At 50.7% G+C, this 24,157-nt stretch overlaps 1 protein-coding gene across 2 annotated transcripts in view; it reads left to right on the top strand.

Moving 5' to 3' along the window:
* The window catches only part of SART3 (spliceosome associated factor 3, U4/U6 recycling protein), a 32,941-nt gene extending 10,870 nt beyond the window's left edge, over positions 1 to 22,071 (top strand). The window contains exons 7-19 of one of the 2 annotated variants that reach the window (XM_060249462.1): positions 741 to 896; positions 2,690 to 2,828; positions 3,180 to 3,287; positions 4,665 to 4,742; positions 5,413 to 5,471; positions 7,819 to 7,928; positions 8,261 to 8,373; positions 10,008 to 10,084; positions 12,794 to 12,962; positions 16,778 to 17,241; positions 19,086 to 19,238; positions 19,537 to 19,727; positions 20,958 to 22,071. In XM_060249462.1, the coding sequence (XP_060105445.1) occupies positions 741 to 896; positions 2,690 to 2,828; positions 3,180 to 3,287; positions 4,665 to 4,742; positions 5,413 to 5,471; positions 7,819 to 7,928; positions 8,261 to 8,373; positions 10,008 to 10,084; positions 12,794 to 12,962; positions 16,778 to 17,241; positions 19,086 to 19,238; positions 19,537 to 19,727; positions 20,958 to 21,138 (1,998 nt within the window). In that variant the 3' untranslated portion in view covers positions 21,139 to 22,071. Of the gene's footprint in view, positions 1 to 740; positions 897 to 2,689; positions 2,829 to 3,179; positions 3,288 to 4,664; positions 4,743 to 5,412; positions 5,472 to 7,818; positions 7,929 to 8,260; positions 8,374 to 10,007; positions 10,085 to 12,793; positions 12,963 to 16,774; positions 17,242 to 19,085; positions 19,239 to 19,536; positions 19,728 to 20,957 lie in introns of both variants that reach the window. The other variant, XM_060249461.1, reaches the window with a different exon arrangement.
* Positions 22,072 to 24,157: the final 2,086 nt, after the last annotated feature.

Genomic DNA, 24,157 nt, shown 5'->3' with positions numbered 1-24,157 from the left:
GGGAACTGTCAGGCATTGATATTTCGCGAATAATCAATCTTTTGTTTTTAATCAAAGTTGCTTATTGTAAAACTCCGTAACTTGCTCCAAGTACAGGCTTCTTGGAAGTAATGGCATACATTGTATTGAATAGTACCTTACAGGCAAACGTCAAAAGGCGTGGTTACAGATAACTTCAAAGAATAACATAAAGATGCAAATTGCATTGCAGGGTTCAAAGGCTACTCGCTATTATCTCTTTTTTGACTAAGGAATGTTAGGTAGCAAAAACATCTCCCTTTCTCACACATTCTCTGAGAGCTGATAAGACCTGGCTGTGTGAATCTGGGGGAGAGGCATTCTACACCATTAATGCAAGGTTATTCTCAGCATTCTGGGCTAGATGGATTTATATAATCCATTGGAAGGGAGAAAAGGGGGGGGGTTAGAATGAGAAAGGGGAAAAGGCAAAGGTGAGGCTCTGCTTTACTTCTGGCCTGTCTACCGAACACCTACAGCACAGTAACTAGAAATAACATGCTTGACAGGAACACTGGTCCCTATTAACCACCTGCCTAGAATTCATAGCTGTGTTGTTTTTTCCCAAAACCTTCCTCTCATTTGGGCCTAGTGCACCTGAAACCTTCCTGTGCTTGGATCACACAGTCCAAAACTTCGCCTGGAACAGATTGTGCCATTTTCTCCGCTGTTCCCTGGTGTGCTGATACGGTCTCCTTTCTCTTCTCTTGCTTGCTTTACAGCTGGTTGCCGAGACACCGAAGCTGGCAGAATATCAAGCCTACATTGACTTTGAGATGAAGGGTGGGGATCCAGCTCGCATCCAGCTGATTTACGAGCGAGCCCTGGCTGAAAACTGCCTCGTGCCAGACCTCTGGGCTCAGTACAATCAGTATCTGGTAAGGAGCCAAGAGCAGGTGGCTTCCTGGGGGACGCCCATCTTTTCTCCAGTTTTGCTGCTAACTCTTTTAACCACAGCTCTGTGTGCTAAAAGGGTTAACATTCTACATCCTGGTGATCCTGAGACCTGCATTGAAGAAGAAGACGGCAGATTTATACCCCACCCTTCTCCCTGAATCAGAGACTCCCAAGTGGCTTACAATCTCCTATATCTTCTCCCCCACCCACAACAGACACCCTGCGAGGTGGGTGGGGCTGAGAGGGCTCTCACAGCAGCTGCCCTTTCAAGGACAACTCCTGCGAGAGCTATGGCTGATCCAAGGCCATTCCAGCAGTTGCAAGTGGAGGAGTGGAGAAGAAGACTGCAGATTTATACCCTGCCTTTCTCTCTGAATCAGAGACTCAGAGCGGCTTACAATCTCCTATATCTCCCCCCCCCCCAGCAGACACCCTTTGAACATATGAAGCTGCCTTATAGTGAATCAGACCCCCCTGGGTCCATCAAAGTCAGCATTGTCTACTCAGACTGGCAGCGGCTCCCCAGGGCCTCAAGCTGAGGTTTTTTTCAGGCCTATTTGCCTGGATCCTTTTTAGTTGGAGATGCTGGGGATTGTACCTGGGACCTGCTTACCAAGCAGATGCTCTACCACTGAGCCACTGTTCCTCCCTGTGAGGTGGGTGGAGCTGAGAGAGCTCTCACAGCAGCTGCTCTTTCAAGGACAACCCCAGCGATATCTATGGCTGACCCAAGGCCATTCCAGCAGGTGCAAGCGGAGGAGCGGGGAATCAAACCCGGTTCTCCCAGATAAGAGTCTGCACACTTAACCACTACACCAAACTGGCTCATCATCATTATGATGCTAATGATTTATTAAATTTATGAATCGCCTCATCCCAGCCAATGCTGTCCTCTAGGCAATGTACGACAAGAAAACACACATAAAATCAATAAAGCCAGTTGAATAAAACAAGTTGCAGCCCAATGAACATTCTTTATAACATGCCGCAGTCCTGCTTTCTAGGCATTGGGAACAGTCCCCCCCGTGGGGGAGGGGGGTGCCAGCCTGGCAATTGTCGCTGTCATCAGGCAAAGGCCTGGCGGAACATCTCCGCTTTATAGGCCCTGCGGAATTGTCAAAGATCCCGCGGGGCCCTGGTGTCTTCCGGCAGAGAGTTCTAGCAGGTTGGGGTCAGGTCTGGAAAAGTCCTGGCTCTCCTTGAGGACAGCCAGACGTCTTGAGGACCGGGGGTCATCAGTAGATTTCGACCAGTAGAGCCTAATGCTCTTCCAGGGACATAGCGGAGGAGATGTTGCATATTTACATTCAGTCGAGGTGTAGTTTTTGTATTGATAATTGTGTGTGGGAATCAGCAGGCTGCTGAAGAGATTCTTCTTAACCCCCAAAGTCTTACTCTACTCGGTTTCTGGAGTTTTATTTCAGCAGCTCTTGCGACCTCGCACGAAGCTGCCTCATACTGAATCAGGCCGTTGGTCCATCAAAGCCAGGATTGCCAACTCAGACTGGCAGCGGCTCTCCAGGGTCTCGGGGTCTTTTCCATCCCCTCCTGCCCGGTCCTTTCAACTGCAGATGACGGGGATTGAACCTGGGACCTTCTACGTGCCAAACAGCCACTGAGCTACCGTTCCATATTATCCATACGCTTTTGATGGAACTTCTCCGTGCTTTTCTTAAAAATGGAGATTTGTCAGGGAACTGAATGATCAGGTGGAAGCAATGTGCCCTCAGAGCCCTGGCGTGAATCACTGAACGGTGATGTTTTTATTTCCCAGGACAGACAGCTGAAGGTGAAAGACCTGGTGCTTTCTGCACATGAGCGGGCTGTCAGGAATTGCCCCTGGACCGTCAAGCTGTGGAAGCAGTACCTGCTGGCTATGGAGAGGCATGAAGCGGAGCATCAGCTCGTTTCTGGTAAAGAGGCTTTGTTGAAATGAAGGAGGCGTCCTGTGATTTCCCCCTTCGCGAGAACCCTTCATGCCGATGCTTCTGGGTCTGAACTGTGGAGTTGTGCAGATGGGGTCTGTGTACCTTTGTCGGTTTGGTGCTTAGTCCCAGGGTTTCATGTCAGCCAGGTGTGTTCCTCTTGAGGGAGCATGATCTTCAGAGCATAATGGCGTCATATACCTCCTGTTTTGGGGAAGGGCCCTGAAGCGGTTTTCTGGGACCGAGCCCTGAATACTCTCGTGCTGCTGAATGGGTTTGGACCATGGCTGAAGTCACATCTGTGATTCCACCCCTCCCCTCCCCCCAAATCTCTCTTAGAAAACTTCGAAAAGGCTTTAAACGCTGGCTTCATCCAAGCCACTGACTATGTGGAGATCTGGCAGGCGTACCTGGACTATCTGCGAAGACGGGTGGATTTTACCCAAGGTAATTGTGTTGTGGTTCAGGACTGGGGGAATTTTGGCTTTGCTAATGGGTAGCCATCAGGTCAGGCCTTGTTCTGAAGTCTGGTTTTCGCAATTGGCTTGCAAGCTGTTCAGTCTTTTTTGGCTGGGCTGTATTATGGAGGTTAACTGAATGCTTTTCTCTACAAAAAACCTCGCCACCAACAGGTCTTCTGCACATTGCAAACTAACAGCAGGGGAGGTGAGACTAGATTCCTTCCTCCTCACAGCCAGCTTTCTAAACCAGGGGTGGCCAATGGTAGCTCTCCAGAGAGCCAGTTTGGTGTAGTGGTTAAGTGTGCGGACTCTTATCTGGGAGAACCGGGTTTGATTCCCCACTCCTCCACTTGCAGCTGCTGGGATGGCCTTGGGTCAGCCATAGCTCTGGCAGAGGTTGTCCTTGAAAGGGCAGCTGCTGGGAGAGCCCTCTCCAGCCCCACCCACCTCACAGGGTGTCTGTTGTGGGGGAGGAAGGTAAAGGAGATTGTGAGCCGCTCTGAGACTCTTCGGAGTAGAGGGCGGGATATAAATCCAATATCTTCTTCTCCTCCTCAGATGGTTTTTGCCTACAACTCCCATCAGCCCCAGCCAGCATGGCCATGCTGGCTGGGGCTGATGGGAGTTGTAAGCAAAAAACGTCTGGAGAGCTACCGCTGGCCACTCCTGTTCTATACTGAGGGAGTGTTCATGCATGCTGAGCCTCCTCTTGCATTCTCAAGTGCTACAGACCAAGAACAGGATTCTCCCCTCACTTGCTGTGTGTGAGAATGAGGCCACCTAGTCCAGTTTATTCCTGGCCTTTGCCAGGGAAGCCTGGAGGCATTTGGCTTTTGCTAAAGGGCTCTTGAGGAGGGCCTGGTGAAGGCCAAAAGCTGGTTAAAGTTGCATGTGGGGGGTGAGTCAAGCCACGGGAGGGTCCAGAGGCCCAGCAGCTGCCCTGCTTGTCCTTCTCTTCCTGTCCCTTGTGCTGCAGCTCTGTTTAATCGTTGGTAAGAGCAGAGAGTTGCCCACTGCAAGAGAAGGAGGCTACTGGTCTTGATGACTGGGGGGAACATCAGGGGATGTCTTGGCCTCTATGCCCTGTTTGTGGATCTCCAGAGAAACTGGTTGGTCACTATGGGGCAGGATGCTGGACTGGGTGGACCACGGGGCTGATCCAGTAGGGCTTTTCTTAAGGCCCAGAGTCTGTCTGTGGCTCTCGCTCTTTATACACCAGAAGTGAGCTTTCTCACAACATGGAATTGCTTCTCTTTGCTGCGGTCACGGTGGCCAGACCTTGCAAGTGAAGTGTTCTTTCCCCATTCTTTCTGTCAGTTCTCTCTCCCTCCCAAATACACACCTGTTGGGTGATGTCTTTCAGACTCCAGTAAAGAGTTGGAGGAGCTGAGGTCTGCGTTTGCCCATGCTGTGGAATACCTGAAGCAAGAAGTGGAAGAACGTAAGCTGGGGCCTTTGATTTGTGTTTACGTGCCCTGGAGATGCGGAACTGAAATAGTAGAAAATGAATCTGAAGCTCTTTTTGCACCAGAAGTCTTAAACCGGAATGGCTTCCCCTTTCTGGAATGGTTTCCGCTGAAGGGGCCTCTTCAGGTAGTGGAGGCAGCAAATCAGTCTGGTCTCCTCACCCTGCTAGAGCAGCACTGCAGAATCTGACCTCAAAGGCCTCTTAGGCCTGCACTGAGCTCTTCTGGAATCTCGACAGCTTGGCCCCATCACCCGGCTCTCAAAGCTAGACTGCCCCTGAACAGGGGGCTTCGAAGGAAGTCTGCCCCCCTTGCTGTTGCTCCCGGTGCAGGAAGGCGGCGAAAGCGCTTGATAACTCTGGCTTCTTTGCAGAAGACCTGCCTGTGGGAAATGGGGAGGGAAGGGGGAAAGGGTTGAGGGGAGGCACCAGCTACAGCATCTGGCCGCCCTGAGAGGTAAGTGGCGCTCCTCTCGGGAACAACAAAACCAGCCGCGCACAATGTGGTGGGCCTGATTTCACGGGATCTTCTTTAGTGCTTTGTTTGAGGCAGCCTGGATGCTCTGCCCTTCTGTTGCCCAGAGAACTTGTCTCTCCTGTTGCTATCTGTGGGGGGGGGTCTAACCTCTGTCTCCTTTCCCTGCAGGATTCAGTGAGAGCGGGGACCCTTCGTGCACCATAATGCAGACCTGGGCAAGGATCGAGGTACGGTGTCTGCATTGAAACCCAGAGAGCATCATACAACGGGGTGGTCCCTCCCGTCAGCGGGGAGGCCTTTTCCAGCATGCCAAGGAGGGTGGGAGGTTCTTTCAGCTGACCGGCCTGACCCAGCTGCTCTCAGCCACTCTGCAAGAGAAGGGGGACGGGGAAGGCTGTGTGAGCCCCTTCCACCAGATGCGCTCTTTGAGCTTTCTGCACTGGACGCCTGTGGGGCTTTTTTGTGCAAAAGAAAGCTTGGCTATAAACAAAACAGCGAAAAAGTCGTTTGTTAAACGTAACGGATAGTGCGACTGTAAGATAGCAGTAGAGGGCCGTCTGCATGATATTGGAGTATGAGTGGCCTCTGTCTTCGTAACAGGAAGTTCTTGGTGTCCTCGCATTGCATTTGCAGGCACCAAGTTATGAAATATTAATTAGGGAATTGTTGAGACTCGGGGGGGGGGTGTCTTACCAAGTGCTGCCACCACTCTGGGTTAAGGATTCCCCTTGAGAAGGCCCAGAGTTCCCTCCCAAGCCCTTCAGGCCTCCTCTAGCTTAGGCCAAATAATAGGCATGAAGAGGCAGAGTGGACAGCAACAAAAAGATTTTATTTTTAAGAGGGAAGTTCAGTGCAATCTAAACAAACAAGGTGCATTGAAGAATAAAGGGGTGAAGGGAAAATAAAGAAATCCCCTAACGCATCTCTCTATACAGTCCCTACTGTCTCAGTCAGACCTGGGCCTACGCACCCTTCCTCTAAGGGCGAGGGTCTCTTCTTTGCAGCAGCCTTTCTCAGCTCTGCCTCCTAGGAAAAGAACACTCACTTCCTGGGCTTGGCCTTTATATATTCTCTTCCCAGGCCCCACCCCTCTCTGGGCCTGTTTCCCTCTAAAACCCTCGTTACCCAATCAGAGGGACAGAGGGGATCCTTGGGGATGTAGGCTCTTCCCAGTACTCCTAAGCAGGCTTCCCTGGGGCCTGCAGGCCTCGCTAGGCCCAGGATCATGACAGGAATGCTTTTGGACCTGCAAACAGCACTATTCCCTAATTAATATTCTTCAAGAGGGGATTGGATAAGCATATGGAGCAGAGGTCCATCAGTGGCTCTTAGCCACAGCATATTTTTGGAACTCTCTGTCTGGGGCAGTGATGCTCTGTACTCTTGGTGCTTGCAGGGGGGGGGGGGCACACTGTGGGAGGACTTCTAGTGTCCTGGCCCCACTGATGGACCTCCTGATGGCGCATGGTTTTTTGGCCATTATGTGACTCAGAGTGTTGGACTGGATGGGCCATTGGCCTGATCCAACATGGCTTCTCTTATGTTCTTATGTGGCACAGAGTGTTGGACTGGATGGGCCACTGGCCTGATCCAACATGGCTTCTCTTGTGTTCTTTTGTGACACAGAGTGTTGGACTGGATGGGCCACTGACCTGATCCAACATGGCTTCTCTTATGTTCTTATGTGACAGAGTGTTGGACTGGATGGGCCACTGGCCTGATCCAACATGGCTTCTCTTATGTTCTTTTGTGACACAGAGTGTTGGACTGGATGGGCCACTGGCCTCATCCAACAGGGCTTCTCTTATGTTCTTTTGTGACACAGAGTCTTGGACTGGAGGGGCCATTGGCCTGATCCAACATGGCTTCTCTTAGGTTCTTATGAAACATATTGACCCCAAACAGCTTTTTAATCCATTTAATCAAAGAATCAAACTCTCCTGGATCTGGCTCACCTGTACTGCTGTCCCAGTGACATGCTGGCACTACAGCCCACAGCAGGTTCAAGCAGCTGCTGTATCTTTTGGCTTCCTTATTTCGGGGAGAGGCAGAGGTTTCTTTTTGTGAAGGTATTTTAAGAAATGCATTGAAGCTCTGTTAGGCTTTAATCTCAGCTTGGTGACTTGATGACTTTTAGGGCAGTGATGCTTTGCGTTTTTTTGGGGGGGGGCAGATGGAGGGCTTTTGGAGTTGTGGCCTTTCAGGTAGGCCTCCCGATGGCCCCTGGGTTTTGGCCGCTGTGTGACAGTACTGGACTCAATGGGCTACTGGCCTGATCCAGCATGGCTTCTCTTATGTTCTTATGAATCTACTAGGGATTATAAAGAGTCCACCCCGCCATGCAGGCACAGTCCTCTCCTGTATGAATCTGCTCTCTACTGAATTAGGGGTTGGTCCACCCCACACAGATGGTCTGTTTGAACGGGCAGGGGCTCTCCAGGTCAAGGTCATTCTCAGCGGCTGCTACCAGCCAACCTTTGAACTTAAGAGACCCAGGTCTGAACCCCGGGCCTTATGTATGACAACCAGGGTCCCTGTCTCTGAGCTGTGGGTTTTCTCCCGGCTTCTCTGCAGGCCCGCCTGTGTCACAACATGCAGAAGGCACGAGAGCTCTGGGACAGCATCATGACGAAAGGGAACGCCAAATACGCCAACATGTGGCTGGAGTACTACAGCTTGGAGCGGTGAGAGATTTTGCAAGTGCCGCTCCGGAGGCCCCAGCGGGGGCGTCTCTGTCCATGGAATGTGGGGGCCTTTTTGAGTGCTAAAGGAGAAAACGGATTGGGTCCCTTGGGTCTGCTCCACTGACGGCGCTGCTTTCTCCTGGCTTCAGGAGCCTTCTGCTGTTGCAGCCGGTAGTGGAAAAGACCCTTCAAAGTTAGTTGAAGTCCCAGCATGCTTAGAAGGGGGTGTCACTCAGCTGAAGAGGCTGTCGCTCAAATAGGAAGCCTGTTGCATTCTGTGCTGCAGCACTAAAGCCCCCCCCCCCTTCCTTTGTTTTACTCTTTGGCCGCAGGGCACACGGCGACACACAGCACTGCAGAAAGGCCCTGCATCGGGCAGTGCAGTGCACGACCGACTACCCAGAGCATGTCTGCGAGGTGCTGCTCACGCTAGAAAGAATTGAAGGTAAGCTGCTGCGACGCCCTCCTGGGCTGCAGGCCATTTTGAGAGCCCTCCGCTGATACAGCCTGGCCTTCCGGGCAGGGGACAGTGGTGGACTGGCAGCAGGGAAGAGGAGCACGTGCGTCTGGGCTGCTGGGACATGCCTGGGCAGCCCAGAGGGTTTGCTGGTCCCAAATTCCAGAAGGGGAATTCTGGAGGCTGTGGCTTTTGTGGCGTGGAGCTTATTGAAGCCTAGAGGCAGGAAAAGCAAGAGGCCTTCTGGGGCTGGGATCTTTCCCTCGGAATGCATTTGAATCCTTTATACTCTGCGCTGTACCATTTCAAAGCACAGCTGAGTCTCAAGTCTTCACCTGTAATAATAATAATAATAATAAATTTTATTTGTATCCCGCCCTCCCCACCTAGGCAGGCTCAGGGCGGCTAACAGCATTTCATAAAACATACAATAATAAATAATAAATACATACAATAATACAATAATAAATATAAACTTTAAATTAACAATATAAAACTTTAAATTTAACATCATTAAAAACCAGTCAGTATAATTAAAAATTTATAGCTTAGTCTGACAGCGACGATGGTATTTGACGCTAGTTTTGTCAGTGTATACAGCTTACCCAGCGGCATAAGTCTTTGATTAGGACCGCATTAGTGGATCCTTAGTTAAACAGCCTTGTTCAGCAGTCCGTATATGCTAGCCTGAAGAGGGTGGTCTTGCAGGCCCTGCGGAACTGTAAGTCCGGATGCGGCGGCAGCCCCAGCCTGTGAACCTTCTGCTTGGAGGGGGGCTGTGGTTCCCTCAACAACAGACTGGGGCTTGAAAGAGTTTCTCTGTCCAAACATTTTCCAGTCACCTGAGCCGTTTGTTGGAGCCCCTGAAGATGCTTGGGCACTTTTGCCATACTTTTCAGGACTGTGACCAGATTGCTCCTCTGTTCTTAGAATCAGCATATAATATTTTCTTAGCAAATAACACAGACTTTTTCCTTCAGCTCAGCTACGGCGGGTTGAAGGTTGCTGGATTGGCTGTGCTGTCCCTCCCCACCCCCAAGTCACTTTTTCAGGCTTTTTTTGATGCAGCCGTACTCCAGATTTCAGTCTTGACAGGGACTAGAAGCTCTTCTTTTAAATTAAAAGGCAGAAGGCTGTTGTGTTTTGGACTAACCCAGCCGACAACAACCTTCAATGGCACTATACACTAAGAAGTATACAGGAGATAAGGAGTACTTAATACAATTAAAGCAAATCATGCCTTTTTGAAGCCAGATACAAAGAAATCGCCCCCATTTCAATAGTTACGGTGTTTTCTGAGGAAAGAAGAAAAAGAGATCTATAGTTATCGGATTGGCCTGTTAAATCCACTAACAACTGCTCTAAATACTTAACACGAATGTCAGAGTAATAATCACAATACAGAACACGCTCAATATTTTCTACTTCTTTTCTTCCGCAATCGCATAGCTGTATGGAAACAGGCGTGTGTTGGATTGTGTCCCGGTGTCCTGCAGCGTTCTGACTTGCTTACGCAGTTGCCGTTTTGGGGCAGTTATGATGACTCCACTGTGACTCTTGAAGGAGCTTGGGAACCCGGACAGGGAATCATCTTCTCTTTGGTCTCTCCCTCTCTCGTTCAGGCACTTTAGAAGACTGGGATGCCGCTGTTCAGAAAATCGAGAACCGACTTGCGCGAGTGAACGAGCAGAGAGCCAAGGTGGGCGCAGCTGCTGGGGTCCGCTTCTTTTTGACACATCCTGGCCTAGAGGTCGCTCCCTGAGCAGGGGTCCTTCCGTCTGTTTCTCGCATGGGGGCTGCTGCTTGTTGGGTTTGCAAGCTCTCTCCCACATTTTGATTTGGGGAGGCAGCCAAAGAAGGAGCTCCCTCTGTCCTCTGCCCCGCCAGTTCCTAGGCAGACTGCTGGAGGAGCCGCTCTGTGGTAATGAGCGGGCAAAGCCTGCCATAGTCTGTCTTGCAAAATAAACCACCATAAGAAACCTCTCCGTGCTACGGAAGATTTTACATATCACACTTTCAGGCACTTACTAGTAATAAAGCCTCACAGTGGTAAACAACAATAGTTATATGCAGGGCTCTTTTTCTAGCAGGAGCTCCTCTGCATATTAGGCCACCCTCCCCCCCCCCAATGTAGCCAATCCTCCTGGAGCTTACAGTAGGCCCTGTACTAAGAACTCTCTAAGCCAGGGGTGGCCAACGGTAGCTCTCCAGATGTTTTTGCCTACAACTCCCATCAGCCCCAGCCATCGGCCATGCTGGCTGGGGCTGATGGGAGTTGTAGGCAAAAAACATCTGGAGAGCTGCCGTTGGCTACCCCTGCTCTAAGCTCTTGGAGGATTGGCTACATCAGGGGGCGTGGCCTAATAGGCAGAAGAGCTCCTGCTAGAAAAAGAGCCCTGGTCATATGTAATTCAAAGCACAAAATCCCTCCGAAATACAAAGCACACGCTGTTCGTACTGTGCCGTGGAACAGTGTCCAAATGACTATTGGTTGTGCTGAGAGCCCGACGACATTAAAAAAAAACCCGGTCCGATATCGTTTCGAGTCTGAAGACTCTTCCTCCTCCTGGGACCGTCTTCTCAGTTGGTCGATTCAGCAGGCAAGCAGTGCCTTTCTGTTATGAACTCGTTGCATGACAAAGTGTATAACGTTTCTTCTTATTTCCCTGACTCTTTTCACATTCACATTTTTCTGTGAAACTGTGACTGAAAAGAACCAGGAAACTAAGAAGAAACGTTACACGTTTTGTTATACAACAAGATCATAATAAACAGGCACCACTTGCCTACTGAATCAACCAACTGAGAAGACGGTCCCAGGACTCGAAATGATATTGGACTGCTGGGGTCGTAGTAGAAAACTCACTGAAAATGTCAAGACAGTGTGCGGTTGCAATAAAAAAGGCTGGGAATTATTAGGAAGGGAATTGAAAACAAAGCCAATATAATGCCCCTGTATAAATCGATGGTGTTGTCTCATTTGGAATACTGTGTACAATTCTGGTCACCGCACCTCAGAAAGGATATTATAGCATTGGAAAAAGTGCAGAAAAGGGCAACTAGAATGATTACAGGCTTGGAACACTTTCCCTATGAAGAAAGGTTAAAACGCTTGGGGCTCTAGCTTGGAGAAATGTCGACTGCGGGGTGACATGATAGAGGTTTACAAGATTATGCGTGGGATGGAGAAAGTAGAGAAAGAAGTACTTTTCTCCCTTTCTCACAACACAAGAACTCGTGGGCATTCGACGAAATTGCTGAGCAGTCGGGTTAGAACGGATAAAAGGAAGTCCTTCACCCAAAGGGTGATTAACATGTGGAATTCACTGCCACAGGAGGTGGTGGCAGCTACAAGCATAGCCAGCTTTAAGAGCAGATTGGATAAAAATATGGAGCAGAGGTTCATCAGTGGCTATTAGCCACAGTATATATGTGTGTATATATGTATGTATATGTGTGTGTGTATATATATACACACACACACACATATATTGGCCACTGTGTGACACAGAGTGTTGGACTGGATGGGCCACTGGCCTGATCCAACATGGCTTCTCTCATGTTCTTATGTGACAGAGTGTTGGACTGGAGGGGCCATTGGCCTGATCCAACAGGGCTTCTCTTCTGTTCTTATGAGGTTTTTTATGGTGGTTTATTTTGCATCTGTACCTCCGTGGTCCCAGCTTGTTTACCACATAGTGGTAATTGCCTTGCCCCAGAGAGCTGTTGCAAGGGCATTCTCCAGGTCCTCCTTGACTGACATCCTTTCTCTCACATGCATATGTGCCTCCATCTCTTGCTGAGCCCAACAAGAACAAGCCTCCCAGGAATTGCTTGGGGGTTCTGCAGTTGGAGGGGGGCCTTCTGAAGACCTCTCCCCCAGTGTTCCTTGTGGCATGAGAAGTGTACCGAGGGCTGCAAACCTAGACTTTGCGTAAGATGGTCAGTGGGGCGAGCCTCGATTCTGGTTTCTGGCGTTCCGTCTGTTCTTGAGAGCCAGTTTGGTGTAGTGATTAAGGGCGCGGACTCTTATCTGGGAGAATCGGGTTTGATTCCCCACTCCTCCACTTGCTCCTGCTTGAATGGCCTTGGGCCAGCCGGAGCTCTCGCAGGAGTTGTCCTTGAAAGGGCAGCTGCAGTGAGAGTCCTCTCAGCCCCACCCACCTCACAGGGTGTCTGTTGTGGGGGGAGAAGATATAGGTGATTGTAAGGCACTCTGAGTCTCTGATTCAGAGAGAAGACCGGGGTATAAATCTACGGTCTTCCTCCTCCTCCCACTGGACTCCACATCCCTTCCTTTGTCCCTCTACCCCACTGGGGTCCTCCCCCCTCCATTCCAGGGTAGCAGAAGATTTCTGCTTCTGTTGGGGACATGGACATTCTTTTTGGTTTGTGCCTCACTTTCCAGGCTGCTGAGAAGGAGGCTGCCCTCGCTAAACAGGAAGAAGAGAGAACCGAGCAGCGGAAGCAGTCTCGGGCGGAGAAAAGAGCGGCCAAAAAGTCCAAGAAGCCCAAGGCTGGAGACAAGCGCAAAGTGGACGAAGATGGCGATGGGGAGTGGGGGCAGGAGGAGGAAGGTATGGACTCTGTTTGAGCAGGTAGCCTCTCCAACTAACCTCAGCCCCTCCCTGTCATTGGCCTGCCCAAAAGAACTGCTCTACCCTTTGCTCCTCTTTTGGCTGGGATAAGGAATGGGGGCTTGAGTTGGCATCTGGAATCCTGACCATGTTTGCTGGGAAATAAGCGCTTACTTCTGAGCAAACATGCTTGGGATCTGTGTTCCCTCTATAAGAACAGAAGAGAAGCCATGTTGGATCAGGCTAATGGCCCATCCACTCCAACACTCTGTGTCACATAAGAACATAAGAGAAGCCATGTTGGATCAGGCCAATGGCCCATCCACTCCAACACTCTGTGTCACATAAGAACATAAGAGAAGCCATGTTGGATCAGGCCAATGGCCCATCCACTCCAACACTCTGTGTCACATAAGAACATAAGAGAAGCCATGTTGGATCAGGCCAATGGCCCATCCAGCCCAACACTCTGTGTCACATAAGAACATAAGAGAAGCCCTGTTGGATCAGGCCAATGGCCCATCCAGTCCAACACTCTGTGTCACATAAGAACCTAAGAGAAGCCCTGTTGGATCAGGCCAATGGCCCATCCAGTCCAACACTCTGTGTCACATAAGAACATAAGAGAAGCCCTGTTGGATCAGGCCAATGGCCCATCCAGTCCAACACTCTGTGTCACATAAGAACCTAAGAGAAGCCCTGTTGGATCAGGCCAATGGCCCATCCAGTCCAACACTCTGTGTCACATAAGAACATAAGAGAAGCCATGTTGGATCAGGCCAATGGCCCATCCACTCCAACACTCTGTGTCACATAAGAACATAAGAGAAGCCATGTTGGATCAGGCCAATGGCCCATCCACTCCAACACTCTGTGTCACATAAGAACCTAAGAGAAGCCCTGTTGGATCAGGCCAATGGCCCATCCAGTCCATCACTCTGTGTCACATAAGAACATAAGAGAAGCCCTGTTGGATCAGGCCAATGGCCCATCCAGTCCAACACTCTGTGTCACATAAGAACCTAAGAGAAGCCCTGTTGGATCAGGCCAATGGCCCATTCAGTCCAACACTCTGTGTCACATAAGAACCTAAGAGAAGCCCTGTTGGATCAGGCCAATGGCCCATCCAGTCCAACACTCTGTGTCACATAAGAACCTAAGAGAAGCCCTGTTGGATCAGGCCAATGGCCCATCCAGTCCAACACTCTGTGTCACATAAGAACCTAAGAGAAGCCCTGTTGGATCAGGCCAATGGCCCATCCAGTCCATCACTCTGTGTCACATAAGAACATAAGAGAAGCCCTGTTGGATCAGGCCAATGGCCCATCCAGTCCAACACTCTGTGTCACATAAGAACCTAAGAGAAGCCCTGTTGGATCAGGCCAATGGCCCATTCAGTCCAACACTGTATCACACAGTGGCAAAAAAACCCCCAAGTGACATCAAGAGGTCCACCAGTGGAACCAGGACACTAGAAGCCCTCCCACTGTGCCCCCGCAAGCACCAAGAGCATCACTTGCCCCAGACAGAGAGTTCCAACGATAAGCTGTGGCTAGTAGCCACTGATGGACCTCTGCTCCAGATGCTTATCCATTCCCCTCTCTACTTTCTCCATCCCATGCATAATCTTGTAAACCTCTATCATGTCACCCCACAGTCGACGTTTCTCCAAGCTGAATTAGTGTGAGCTAGCTCACAGTTTTTTAGCTTCTTGCTCATATGTTTTTGTCTTCGCTCAGGAAAAATGGCCCCATAGCAAACTTAATTTATGCAGTAGCTCACAGCTTTAATTCCAGTAGTTCAGGAAGGCAGAATTTTTGCTCAATAGACCCCACAACTTAGAGGGAGTATTGCTTGGGATTGCATGGAAGGAAGGAAGGAAGGAAGGAAGGAAGGAAGGAAGGAAGGAAGGAAGGCAGGCAGGCTGCAGATTTATACCCCGCCCTTCTCTCTGAATCAGAGACTCAGAGCATTTTACAGTCTCCTATATCTTCTCTCCCCACAACAGACACCCTGTGAGCAATGTTTCCTCTAAGCTGCAGAGTCTGGTGAGCAAAAATTTTACTTTTCGAGCTACTGGCATTAAAGTTGTGAGCTACTGCATAAATTAGTGTGCTTTGGGGCCATCCTTCCTGAGCTAAGACAAAAGTGTGTGAGCTGGAGGCTAAAAACGTGTGAGCTAGCTCATGCTAACTCAGCTTAGAGAGAACACTGCCTGTGAGGTGGGTGGGGCTGAGAGAGCTCTCACAGCAGCTGCCCTTTCAAGGACAACTCCTGCAAGAGCTCTGGCTGACCCAAGGCCATTCCAGCAGCTGCAAGTGGAGGAGTGGGGAATCAAACCCGGTTCTCCCGGATAAGAGAGCTCTGGCTGACCCAAGGCCATTCCAGCAGCTGCAAGTGGAGGAGTGGGGAATCAAACCCGGTTCTCCCGGATAAGAGAGCTCTGGCTGACCCAAGGCCATTCCAAGAGGTGCAAGTGGAGGAGTGGGGAATCAAACCCGGTTGTCCCAGATAAGAGTCCGCGCACTTAACCACTACGCCACACTGGCTCTCCAGGCAACAGTGAGGCAACCAGCATCTTTGCAAAAAAATCCAAAGTTCATTATTTGAACAAGTTTTGTCACTTGGTGGATCATCCTGTCCAGGTGAGATGGCTGTTAGTCGTCTCCTGTTGAGAGTCACGGGGCCTGCCCCTGTGTGGCCCTGGGGTTTCTCCTTCCTGGGAGGCCTGGAGCATCTTCCTCCTGCCCCCACCACACCAGCCTTTAAGGGTGTCTGGGAGAAAATACATTGGGGTTCTGTGGTTCCCTTTGTAGGATAGGATGGGACAGGCAGAGGGGAAAGCCGGGTGGTGAGGTCTTGGGCTCCTGGCCCTGCTAACTTTGCTCCAGCTTCAGCTGCCCATCCAGAGGGCAAAGGAGAATGGTAGGCTCTGGTGCCTAGTTGACTTCTCAGGTAAGCATGCTGCAAATGTCTGTATGTTAGTTTGGTGTGGTGGTGAAGTGTGCGGACTCTTATCTGGGAGAACCGAATTGGATTCCCCACTCCTCCACTTGCACCTGCTGGAATGGTCTTGGGTCAGCCAGAGCTCTCTTATCTGGGAGAACCGGGTTGGATTCCCCACTCCTCCACTTGCACCTGCTGGAATGGTCTTGGGTCAGCCAGAGCTCTCTTATCTGGGAGAACCAGGTTTGATTCCCCACTCCTTCACTTGCACCTGCTGGAATGGCCTTGGGTTAGCCAGAGCTCTGGCAGAGGTTGTCCTTGAAAGGGCAGCTGTTGTGAGAGCTCTCTCAGCCCCATCCACCTTACAGGCAGTGTTCCCTCTAAGCTGAGTTAGTGTGAGCTAGCTCACAGATTTTTATCCTCCAGCTCACACATTTTTATCCTAGCTCAGGAAAGGATGACCCCAAAGCACACTAATTTATGCAGTAGCTCACTTGAATGCCAGTAGCTCACAAAGTAGAATTTTTGCTCACAAGACTCTGCAGCTTAGAGGGAACATTGCTCACATGGTGTCTGTTGTGGGGGGAGAAGATATAGGAGATTGTAAGCTCCTCTGAGTCTCTGATTCAGAGAGAGGGGGGGGGTATAAATCTGCAGTCTTCTCTGGCAAGAGCTGTCCTTGAAAGGGCAGCTGCTGTGAGAGCCCTCTCAGCCCCACCCACCTCACAGGGTGTCTGTTGTGGGGGAGGAAGGGAAAGGAGATTGTGAGCCGCTCTGAGATTCGGAGTGGAGGGCGGGATATAAATCCAGTATCATCTTCTGCGTTCACGGGGAAGTTTTCAGCTCACTGACTTTCCTTCCGCCAGCGGAGCAGCCCAGCAAGCGGCAAAAGGGAGGCAGAGATATGCCGGAAGAGGACGAGGCAGAAGACATGGAGATGGAAATGGGGCTCTTTGGGCGTGGCGCGTCCTCAAAAGCAGTCCCTAGCCCCAGTGAGGCGGCAGCAGCAGCAGCAGCGGCTCCCAAATGGAAGGAACCCCCCAGAATCCTTCACAACAAAGAGAAAGAGAACGTCACAGTCTTTGTCAGCAACCTCTCTTACATCATGGCGGAGCCGGAGGTGAAGCTGCGAGTGCTCTTTGAGAGCTGTGGGGAGGTTGCAGAAATCCGTCCCGTCTTCAGCAACAAGGGGGCTTTTCGGGGCTACTGTTACGTTGAGTTCAAGGACGAGAAGGCAGCTCTGCAAGCCCTCAGCCTGGACCGCAGACCCGTCGAAGGGAGGCCCATGTTTGTGTCTCCTTGCATCGACAAGGCCAAGAACCCTGATGTCAAGGTACAGGAATTGGGATTGTCAAGGCCCCCAGCCCCCCCCCCCCCATAACGCGATTGCTAGTCAAGGGTTTTGGAAGGAAGCAGGTACAAGTTTCTGCCCCAGAACACACACAGGAAGTTGCCTTATACTGAATTGTGTCGGTGATCCACCGACATCAGTCTTGTCTACTCAGACTAGTGGCAGCTAACCAGGGTCTCAGGCTGAAGGCTTTCATGTCACCAGCTGCCCCGGCCCTTGGGAATGCTAGGAATTGAACCTGGGACCTTCTGGATGCAAAGCAGAGGCTCTTCCGCTGATCCACAGCTCCTCCCATAGGAGCATTGGTTTAAGTGTGTGTGTGTGTGTGGGGAGGGCTTTTCCTGTGATTATCATAGCTTGGTTCAGATTATGATCCCCTGCTGGCCCAAGGGCTTAGCAGGAGATGTGGGTGAGCTTAGGTGGGTCTGTGGCCTTGAGCGGTTCACACTCTAAGCAGCACCTGCCAGACTGATGCAGGTAATGGGGCGGGGGGAAGCAGACCTTTTCTGCAGTCTAGAGCAGGGGAGTCAAACATGCGGCCCAGAGGCCGAATCAAGCCCCCGGAGGGCTCCTGTTAGACCCCCAAGCAACTGGCTGTCACCTGCTTCCTTCTCCCTTTCTCTTGCTTCCTTCTGCGTCACGGCTTGCTCAATTACACAGGAGCTGCGGCTCAAAGCCTCTATTTTCTCCATTAGCTGAGGCTCCTCCATTGGGGAAGAATGGGGAAAGGCAGAGCTTGTTTTTCCAGGCTCTCTCAATTGCACAGCAGAGCTACTGAGCCATGCCTCTCCCTACTATTGGCTGAGGCTCCTCCCCCTCCTGTTCCCCTGGAGAAGGAAGAAAAGAGCCACAGCTTCCTTTGCCCCATTCCCTGGATCGCAAAGTAGAAATACAAAGAAAGCTCCTTTAAGACCAATGAGTGCTAACATTTTAACTTGTTTTAAGGGTTTTTAAAAAATATTTGTGTTTGTGTCCTTTATAAAGTTTATATCTTTGCAGGAAGGAAAGGTCCCCTGTGCAAGCACCAGTCATTTCCGACTCTGGGGTGACGTTGCTTTCACGTTTTCACGGCAGACTTTTTATGGGGTGGTTTGCCATTGCCTTCCCCAGTCATCTATGCTTTCCCCTCAGCAAGCTGGGTACTCATTTGACCGACCTCGGGAGGATGGAAGGCTGAGTCAACCTCGAGCCAGCTACCTGAACCCAGCTTCCGCCGGGGATCGAACTCCGGTCGTGAGCAGAGCTTAGGACTGCAGTACTGCAGCTTGACCCCTCCGCGCCACGGGGCTCTTATATCTCTGGAACCTAATTTTAAATAGGCATACACATGGCCTGGCCCAACCTGACATGGCCCAGCCCAACAAGGTCTCATTTATGTCAGATCTGGCCCTCGTAACAAATGGGTTCGACACCCTGGTCCAGAGCAACCTCCCGTTCTCAGTCCACGGTCTGCGTAGCAGCTCGCCTTCTGTTCCCACAAAGCAGATGCTTTTGCCGTTCGGTGCCCTCGATGCAGAGAGGATTGTGCACAAAGAGAAGCTTCTGTTGTTTAACTGGGAAAGGTGAAATCCCGCATGTCTAGCTGGGGTGCGAGGCTTGACCTGACTGCAGAGAGGGCAAAGCTGAAGCCCCTCTCCGGAACTCGGCACTCATGCAGCCTCTCCTTTTACCCGTGTGAAGCGGCTGTGCGAGATGAGTGGCCGCTTTGTGCTTCAAGGAGACACCATCTCCACAGGAGAGACCTTCTGCCTGAGCCAACGTCATACCGATCTCTGGCCTCAGCTTGTAGGAGCATGAAGGGAAAGAGCCGTTTCTGTTCCCTGCAGGTGTTCAAGTACAGCAGTGCCCTGGAGAAACACAAGCTCTTCATCTCCGGCCTGCCCTTCTCCTGTACGAAAGAGGAGCTGGAGGAAGCGTGCAAGGCCCACGGGAACGTGAAGGAGATCCGGCTGGTCACCAACCGAGCGGGGAAACCCAAGGTACGTTCACGGGCAAGGTCCTGCGCCACAGGGACTCCGGGCACTCTGGCAAGAGGGCTTTTTGTTGGGCTCCTTTTGGACACGTCTGTCCTTTCGACGGCACCATTGACGTTAAAGGGTGGGTTGGCACAGAGGGGAGCGAGAACCCTTCTTGGGGGGCTCTGCATCATTTATCAATAGCCCTGCCTTTGTTTGCTGTGCACCTGTGCCTAGTAAGGGGAATACTATGAGAAAGGATGAAGGCCTTCTCTAAATTGGCACCCGCTAAGTTGCGCAGCATCTTTTTTTCCCCTCTCAGGGCTTGGCCTATGTGGAGTTTGAGAACGAAGCGCAGGCGTCCCAAGCGGTGCTGAAGATGGACGGCCTGACCATCAAGGACCAAGTGATTAAGGTGGCCATCAGCAACCCGCCTGCCCGAAGATTCCCTGAGCGGTCCGAGGCTGCGGGGAGAGCGTCCCAGGCACCCATCCCACGGCAGGTCTACGGCAGGTGAGTCGTCTGAGGGCCGCCTGCGTGTGTGGAGGGGGGGGGGTGGGGAGCCTCATGCCCTGCCCAGGGGTCATCTTGCCTGCATCAGGAAGTGCTGGGTATTCTGGGGGCACTTTGGACTCTCGTTGAAAGGAGTGGGAGCAGAGCAGAAGTTCCTCGGGGAGGACAAAACGTCCAAAGTTGAAGGGGCAGTTCTCGTGGGTATAAAGACTTCCCGCGCAGAGGCATGGCTGTACTGGAGAGGTGCTTCCTTCCAGGGGTGGGATTCTAGCAGGAGCTCTTTTGCATATTAGGCCACCCCTCCCCCGATGTAGCCAGTCCTCCGAGAGCTTACAAAAAAGCCTTGTAAGCTTTTGGAGGATTGGCTACATAGAGGTGTGTGGCCTGACATGCGAAGGAGCTCCTGCTAGAATTCCACCCCTGTTTCCTTCCAAACAAAAACTCATTAACTGGAGGCCTTGAACTTCCTAGATATTTTGAAAGCACAGGATTATGGCTGGGAAAAGTCATTGAGAAATCAAGTTACTGGACCTTGTAGCTGTGAAAATGTTCTTAGACTTCTGGGGAGAAAGTGTTCAGACTAAGGTGGGGACAGCAAGATTTTGAGCTGGTGTGTGTCTGTGGGGTGCTTCTGGTCCCCGCTCGCTATTTGTGCTTCCTCATGCTTATCGAAACCCGAGGAAGGCATACGCAGGGGTGTCGAACCCATTTGCTATGAGGGCCGGATCTTGACCTTGTTGGGCCTGGCCATGTGTGTCATAAAATGTAACGCCAGGTCAGAACATGCACACACTCAGCCTAATCCATGTCGCTGGTTTGCTGAGCCTCAGCCAACAAAAGGAAGAGAGGCTTGGCTCACAGTAGCTCTGCTGTGCAATTGAGAGAGCCTGGCAAAGCCAGCTCTCCTTCCCCCACTTCCTCCCCAAGGGAGGAGCTTTGCTGTGTAGCTCCTGTGTGATTGAACAAGTGGTGATGCATAAGGAAGCAAGAGGAAGAAGGAAGCGGAGGACAGTGAGTTGCTTGCAGGCCTGATATGGCCCCCAGGCTGCATGTTCGACACCCCTGGCCATACAGGTTACTGAATTCTGCTTTTGTGGTATAAAATTTGAATGGCAGAGCTGCATTCTTCTTATGGTATAGAATTTGAATGGCAGAGCTTCATTCTTTTCTGTTTCCTCGTGCAACATTCTGTTTGTAACGTTAGCTGTGCGGTGTTTGTTCTTTCCGAAGCCGCGGGAAAGGCAGGACCCAGCTTTCGATGGTGCCCCGTGCTTTGCAGCGCCAGAACAACCCCCCCGCCAAGGCAGCCAACGGAATGGCCCAGGACCCACCCGGGATCCCACCCCTCTCCTCAGAGGAACCCAAAAAGATGTCTAACGCCGACTTTGCCCGGATGCTTCTGAACAAATGAGTCGCCTTGGGCTGGCGGGGGCGCGCGCGATCTGCTGCCGGAAAGGTACAACCCCCAACCCCAGACTTCTTCCCCTCTGGACCGCTGCATCTGCCGAGCTCAACACAGCACAGAGCTGTTGAAATAGCGAGAGCGAGGGATAGGGTGTGTTGGGTGTTATGGTTTTGGGGGCGGGGGGTGGGGGGGTGGGAAGAAGGCAGAATCCGGTCCAACGGCTTTAAATCTCAAAGTGCTCCCTCATATTGAGGGTTACGTGGAAAGAACACACCTTGGAGGTTGGGGTGTAATTGAGGCCCTTTGTTCTTTAAAAATCTTCTTAAGAAAAGAAGACTTTAACAGGAAAGGTTATTGCTGTGACTCACAGAATCCCACCCCTTCTGGCAAAGGGAGATCACCCTGGTGTAGGGCAATGCTTTTTGTGCTGGGGGAAGGCACTCCGTTTCAGTGGAATCGATTAGCAGGATCCAGCCCTTTATACCCAGACCGCCCCCCCCCCCAACTGTGGCTGTCTCCACCTCCTTCTGTATAAAGTTGTTATAAATAGTGTAACCATAATGGCCTATTTTAGTACTGGGGTCCCGAGATGGGCGTTTGTAATGAAACTGGATCGACGATTTACTGAAGTTGGTATGTTTTTTTATATATCTATATAATATATATATATATATAGTGTATTTCTAAATGACATGCCAGTTATTTTTAAGCTTTGTTCGACACAATGCTTGGAAGAAATCTCCTCTACGAGCTTGGATGCCCCGCTTTAGTAGACCATTCAGTGTTTTGTTTCGTGAGCATCTGTACTTTAAAAAAAATACCTTGGCCGTTTAATTTTCTGAATTTTTTTTGGCCTGTTCCGAGTTTTTTTGTTTTGTACACAATGTGAAGTGTGAACTTCCCTTCTTCCTTGGGTTCATTAAAGTACAATTCTGGAAACCTGTTACTTGTGCTGAGTGTGAGTGGAACGGGAGAGGGGCTTTTGAGTGGAGAAAAGAAACTGCGTTTATCATTTCAATGAACGGGACTGCCTGGAGTGATTTAACACCCCCACTGACGCTGGGAGTACCTTGTTAGAACATGCTTAAGCAGTGTTGAATTGCACTGACTTGAGTTCTTTCACAGGGGTGGCCAGACTTGAGCATCAAGACATGGACATCGGATGTTTGAGAGAGGAAGGAAGGAAAGAAAATAGGTGGGAGGGAGAGGTGGGAAAAAAGCAACTTTATCTTTAAATGCATTCTCCAAGCCGCTGGCTGGCTTGGTTTAGAGCAGGGGTGGCCAACGGTAGCTCTCCAGATGTTTTTTTGCTACAACTCCCCATCAGCCCCAGCCATTGGCTATGCTGGCTGGGGCTAATGGGAGTTGTAGGCAAAAAAACATCTGGAAAGCTACCGTTTCCACCCCTGGCCACCCCTGGTTTAGAGAAGTGATTTCAAGAGACAAATGCCTTCTCCAAGCTGGCTGCTGGGGTGGTGGGGGCTCTGAGAACCACAGTTTGGCCACCCCTGGACTAAAACCTTGAGGTTCTTTCTGTGCTGCTCCCCTCTGCACTGAAAAAATAAAAATTTAGAGTGGGACAAGGGCCACAGGAACTGGACGTGTCGGTTTTGCAGGATGAAGGCCCCTTTCCTGTCTGCTATCCTGGTGTGGAATTTTTTTTAAAGCTTTTTCTAGTCGCCAGCCACGTGATTCTCGTGGCAGCTCTGAGGCCTTCAGCAGCCTGTGAAGACTCCATAAACTCTGAGAAAGTCACGCATTTTTGACATTCCCTAGTACCTGGTCAGTCCACTAATGTGCAGTGGAGTCCGAGGTACTGAGAGCTGCAATCTGATGGGAGCCTCGTAGGCTGGGCTTCCGTAAGAAGAGTTCTGTTGTCGCCACACCTTACCAAGCAGGAAAGATGGATCCTCTTGTTTGATCAGGGCAAGGATTCACACAGAAACCTTACAAGCCTTTTGTTCCTTAGCACAGATGACTCGGGGTGGAATACTTTGGTGCAGGAAATCGCAGGGCAGCGTGTTCTCTGTTCGACAAGCTTCAGTTGTCCCCCTTTTTGGTTCTCAGTCACAAAGAGAAAGGCGAGCCCCATGCTTTGCTTGGGCTTCCTTTAACTTTTAAAGCTTCTGGTTTTCTGATAGATCTATCACTCTTCTAAGATCTGGATTTAGCCTTTACAGAGCGGGGAGTGTGGACAGATAAAGGAAGGGGGTGAGGAGGAAGAAAAACCAGGAAACCAATTGTGCAAGGAAATGCTTCTCTTGCGCCTATCATTTCGAAGTCTACCCCCAAGTAAAGCGCTTCTGTTAGCGAGCAGAAGGGTTAGAAACGATTTAATTAATAAGACTCGAGGCATCAGGCTGCTGAATACTAGCCTCTGGGTCTACGAGGCATACACCCTCCCATCCAAATCCCAATGAAGTACAAAATGTCTTGGTTTTGAAAGGCTGGAGCAGTGATCAGTCTTGGGGCCTTTATTAACTCGTGGGCATTCAATGAAATTGCTGAGCAGTCGGGTTAGAACGGATAAAAGGAAGTCCTTCTTCACCCAAAGGGTGATTAACATGTGGAATTCACTGCTACAGGAGGTGGCAGCGGCTACAAGCATAGCCAGCTTCAAGAGGGGTTTGGAGAAACATCTGGAGCAGTGGCTATTAGCCACAGCATTTTATTGGAACTGTCTGGGACAGTGATGCTCTGTATTCTTGGTGCTTTGGGCGGGGGAGGGGAGCAAAGTGGAAGGGCTTCTAGCCCCACTTGTGAACCTCCTGATGGCACTTGTGGTTTTTTTGGCCACTGTGTGACACAGAGTGTTGGACTGGATGGGCCATTGGCCTGATCCAACACGGCTTGTCTTATGTTCTTATCTGGGTAAAGTGCTATCAAAAAGGCTTTCAAAAATTGTTCAACTTTAATATATGTTTTTTTTTTAAATAATGGGGAAGAAATCAGCCAGACCTTAAACTCAACTGGACAGAGATCAGGGATCCAGCCAAGGCCGCCCTCCAACTGGAGGCCTGCCACC

This window comes from Heteronotia binoei, chromosome 11 (genome assembly GCF_032191835.1).
Source record: "Heteronotia binoei isolate CCM8104 ecotype False Entrance Well chromosome 11, APGP_CSIRO_Hbin_v1, whole genome shotgun sequence".
NCBI classification, from domain to species: Eukaryota; Metazoa; Chordata; class Lepidosauria; order Squamata; family Gekkonidae; genus Heteronotia; species Heteronotia binoei.
The sequence above is the reverse complement of the archived record's forward strand: the minus strand, read 5'-3'. Positions and strand labels throughout refer to the sequence as shown.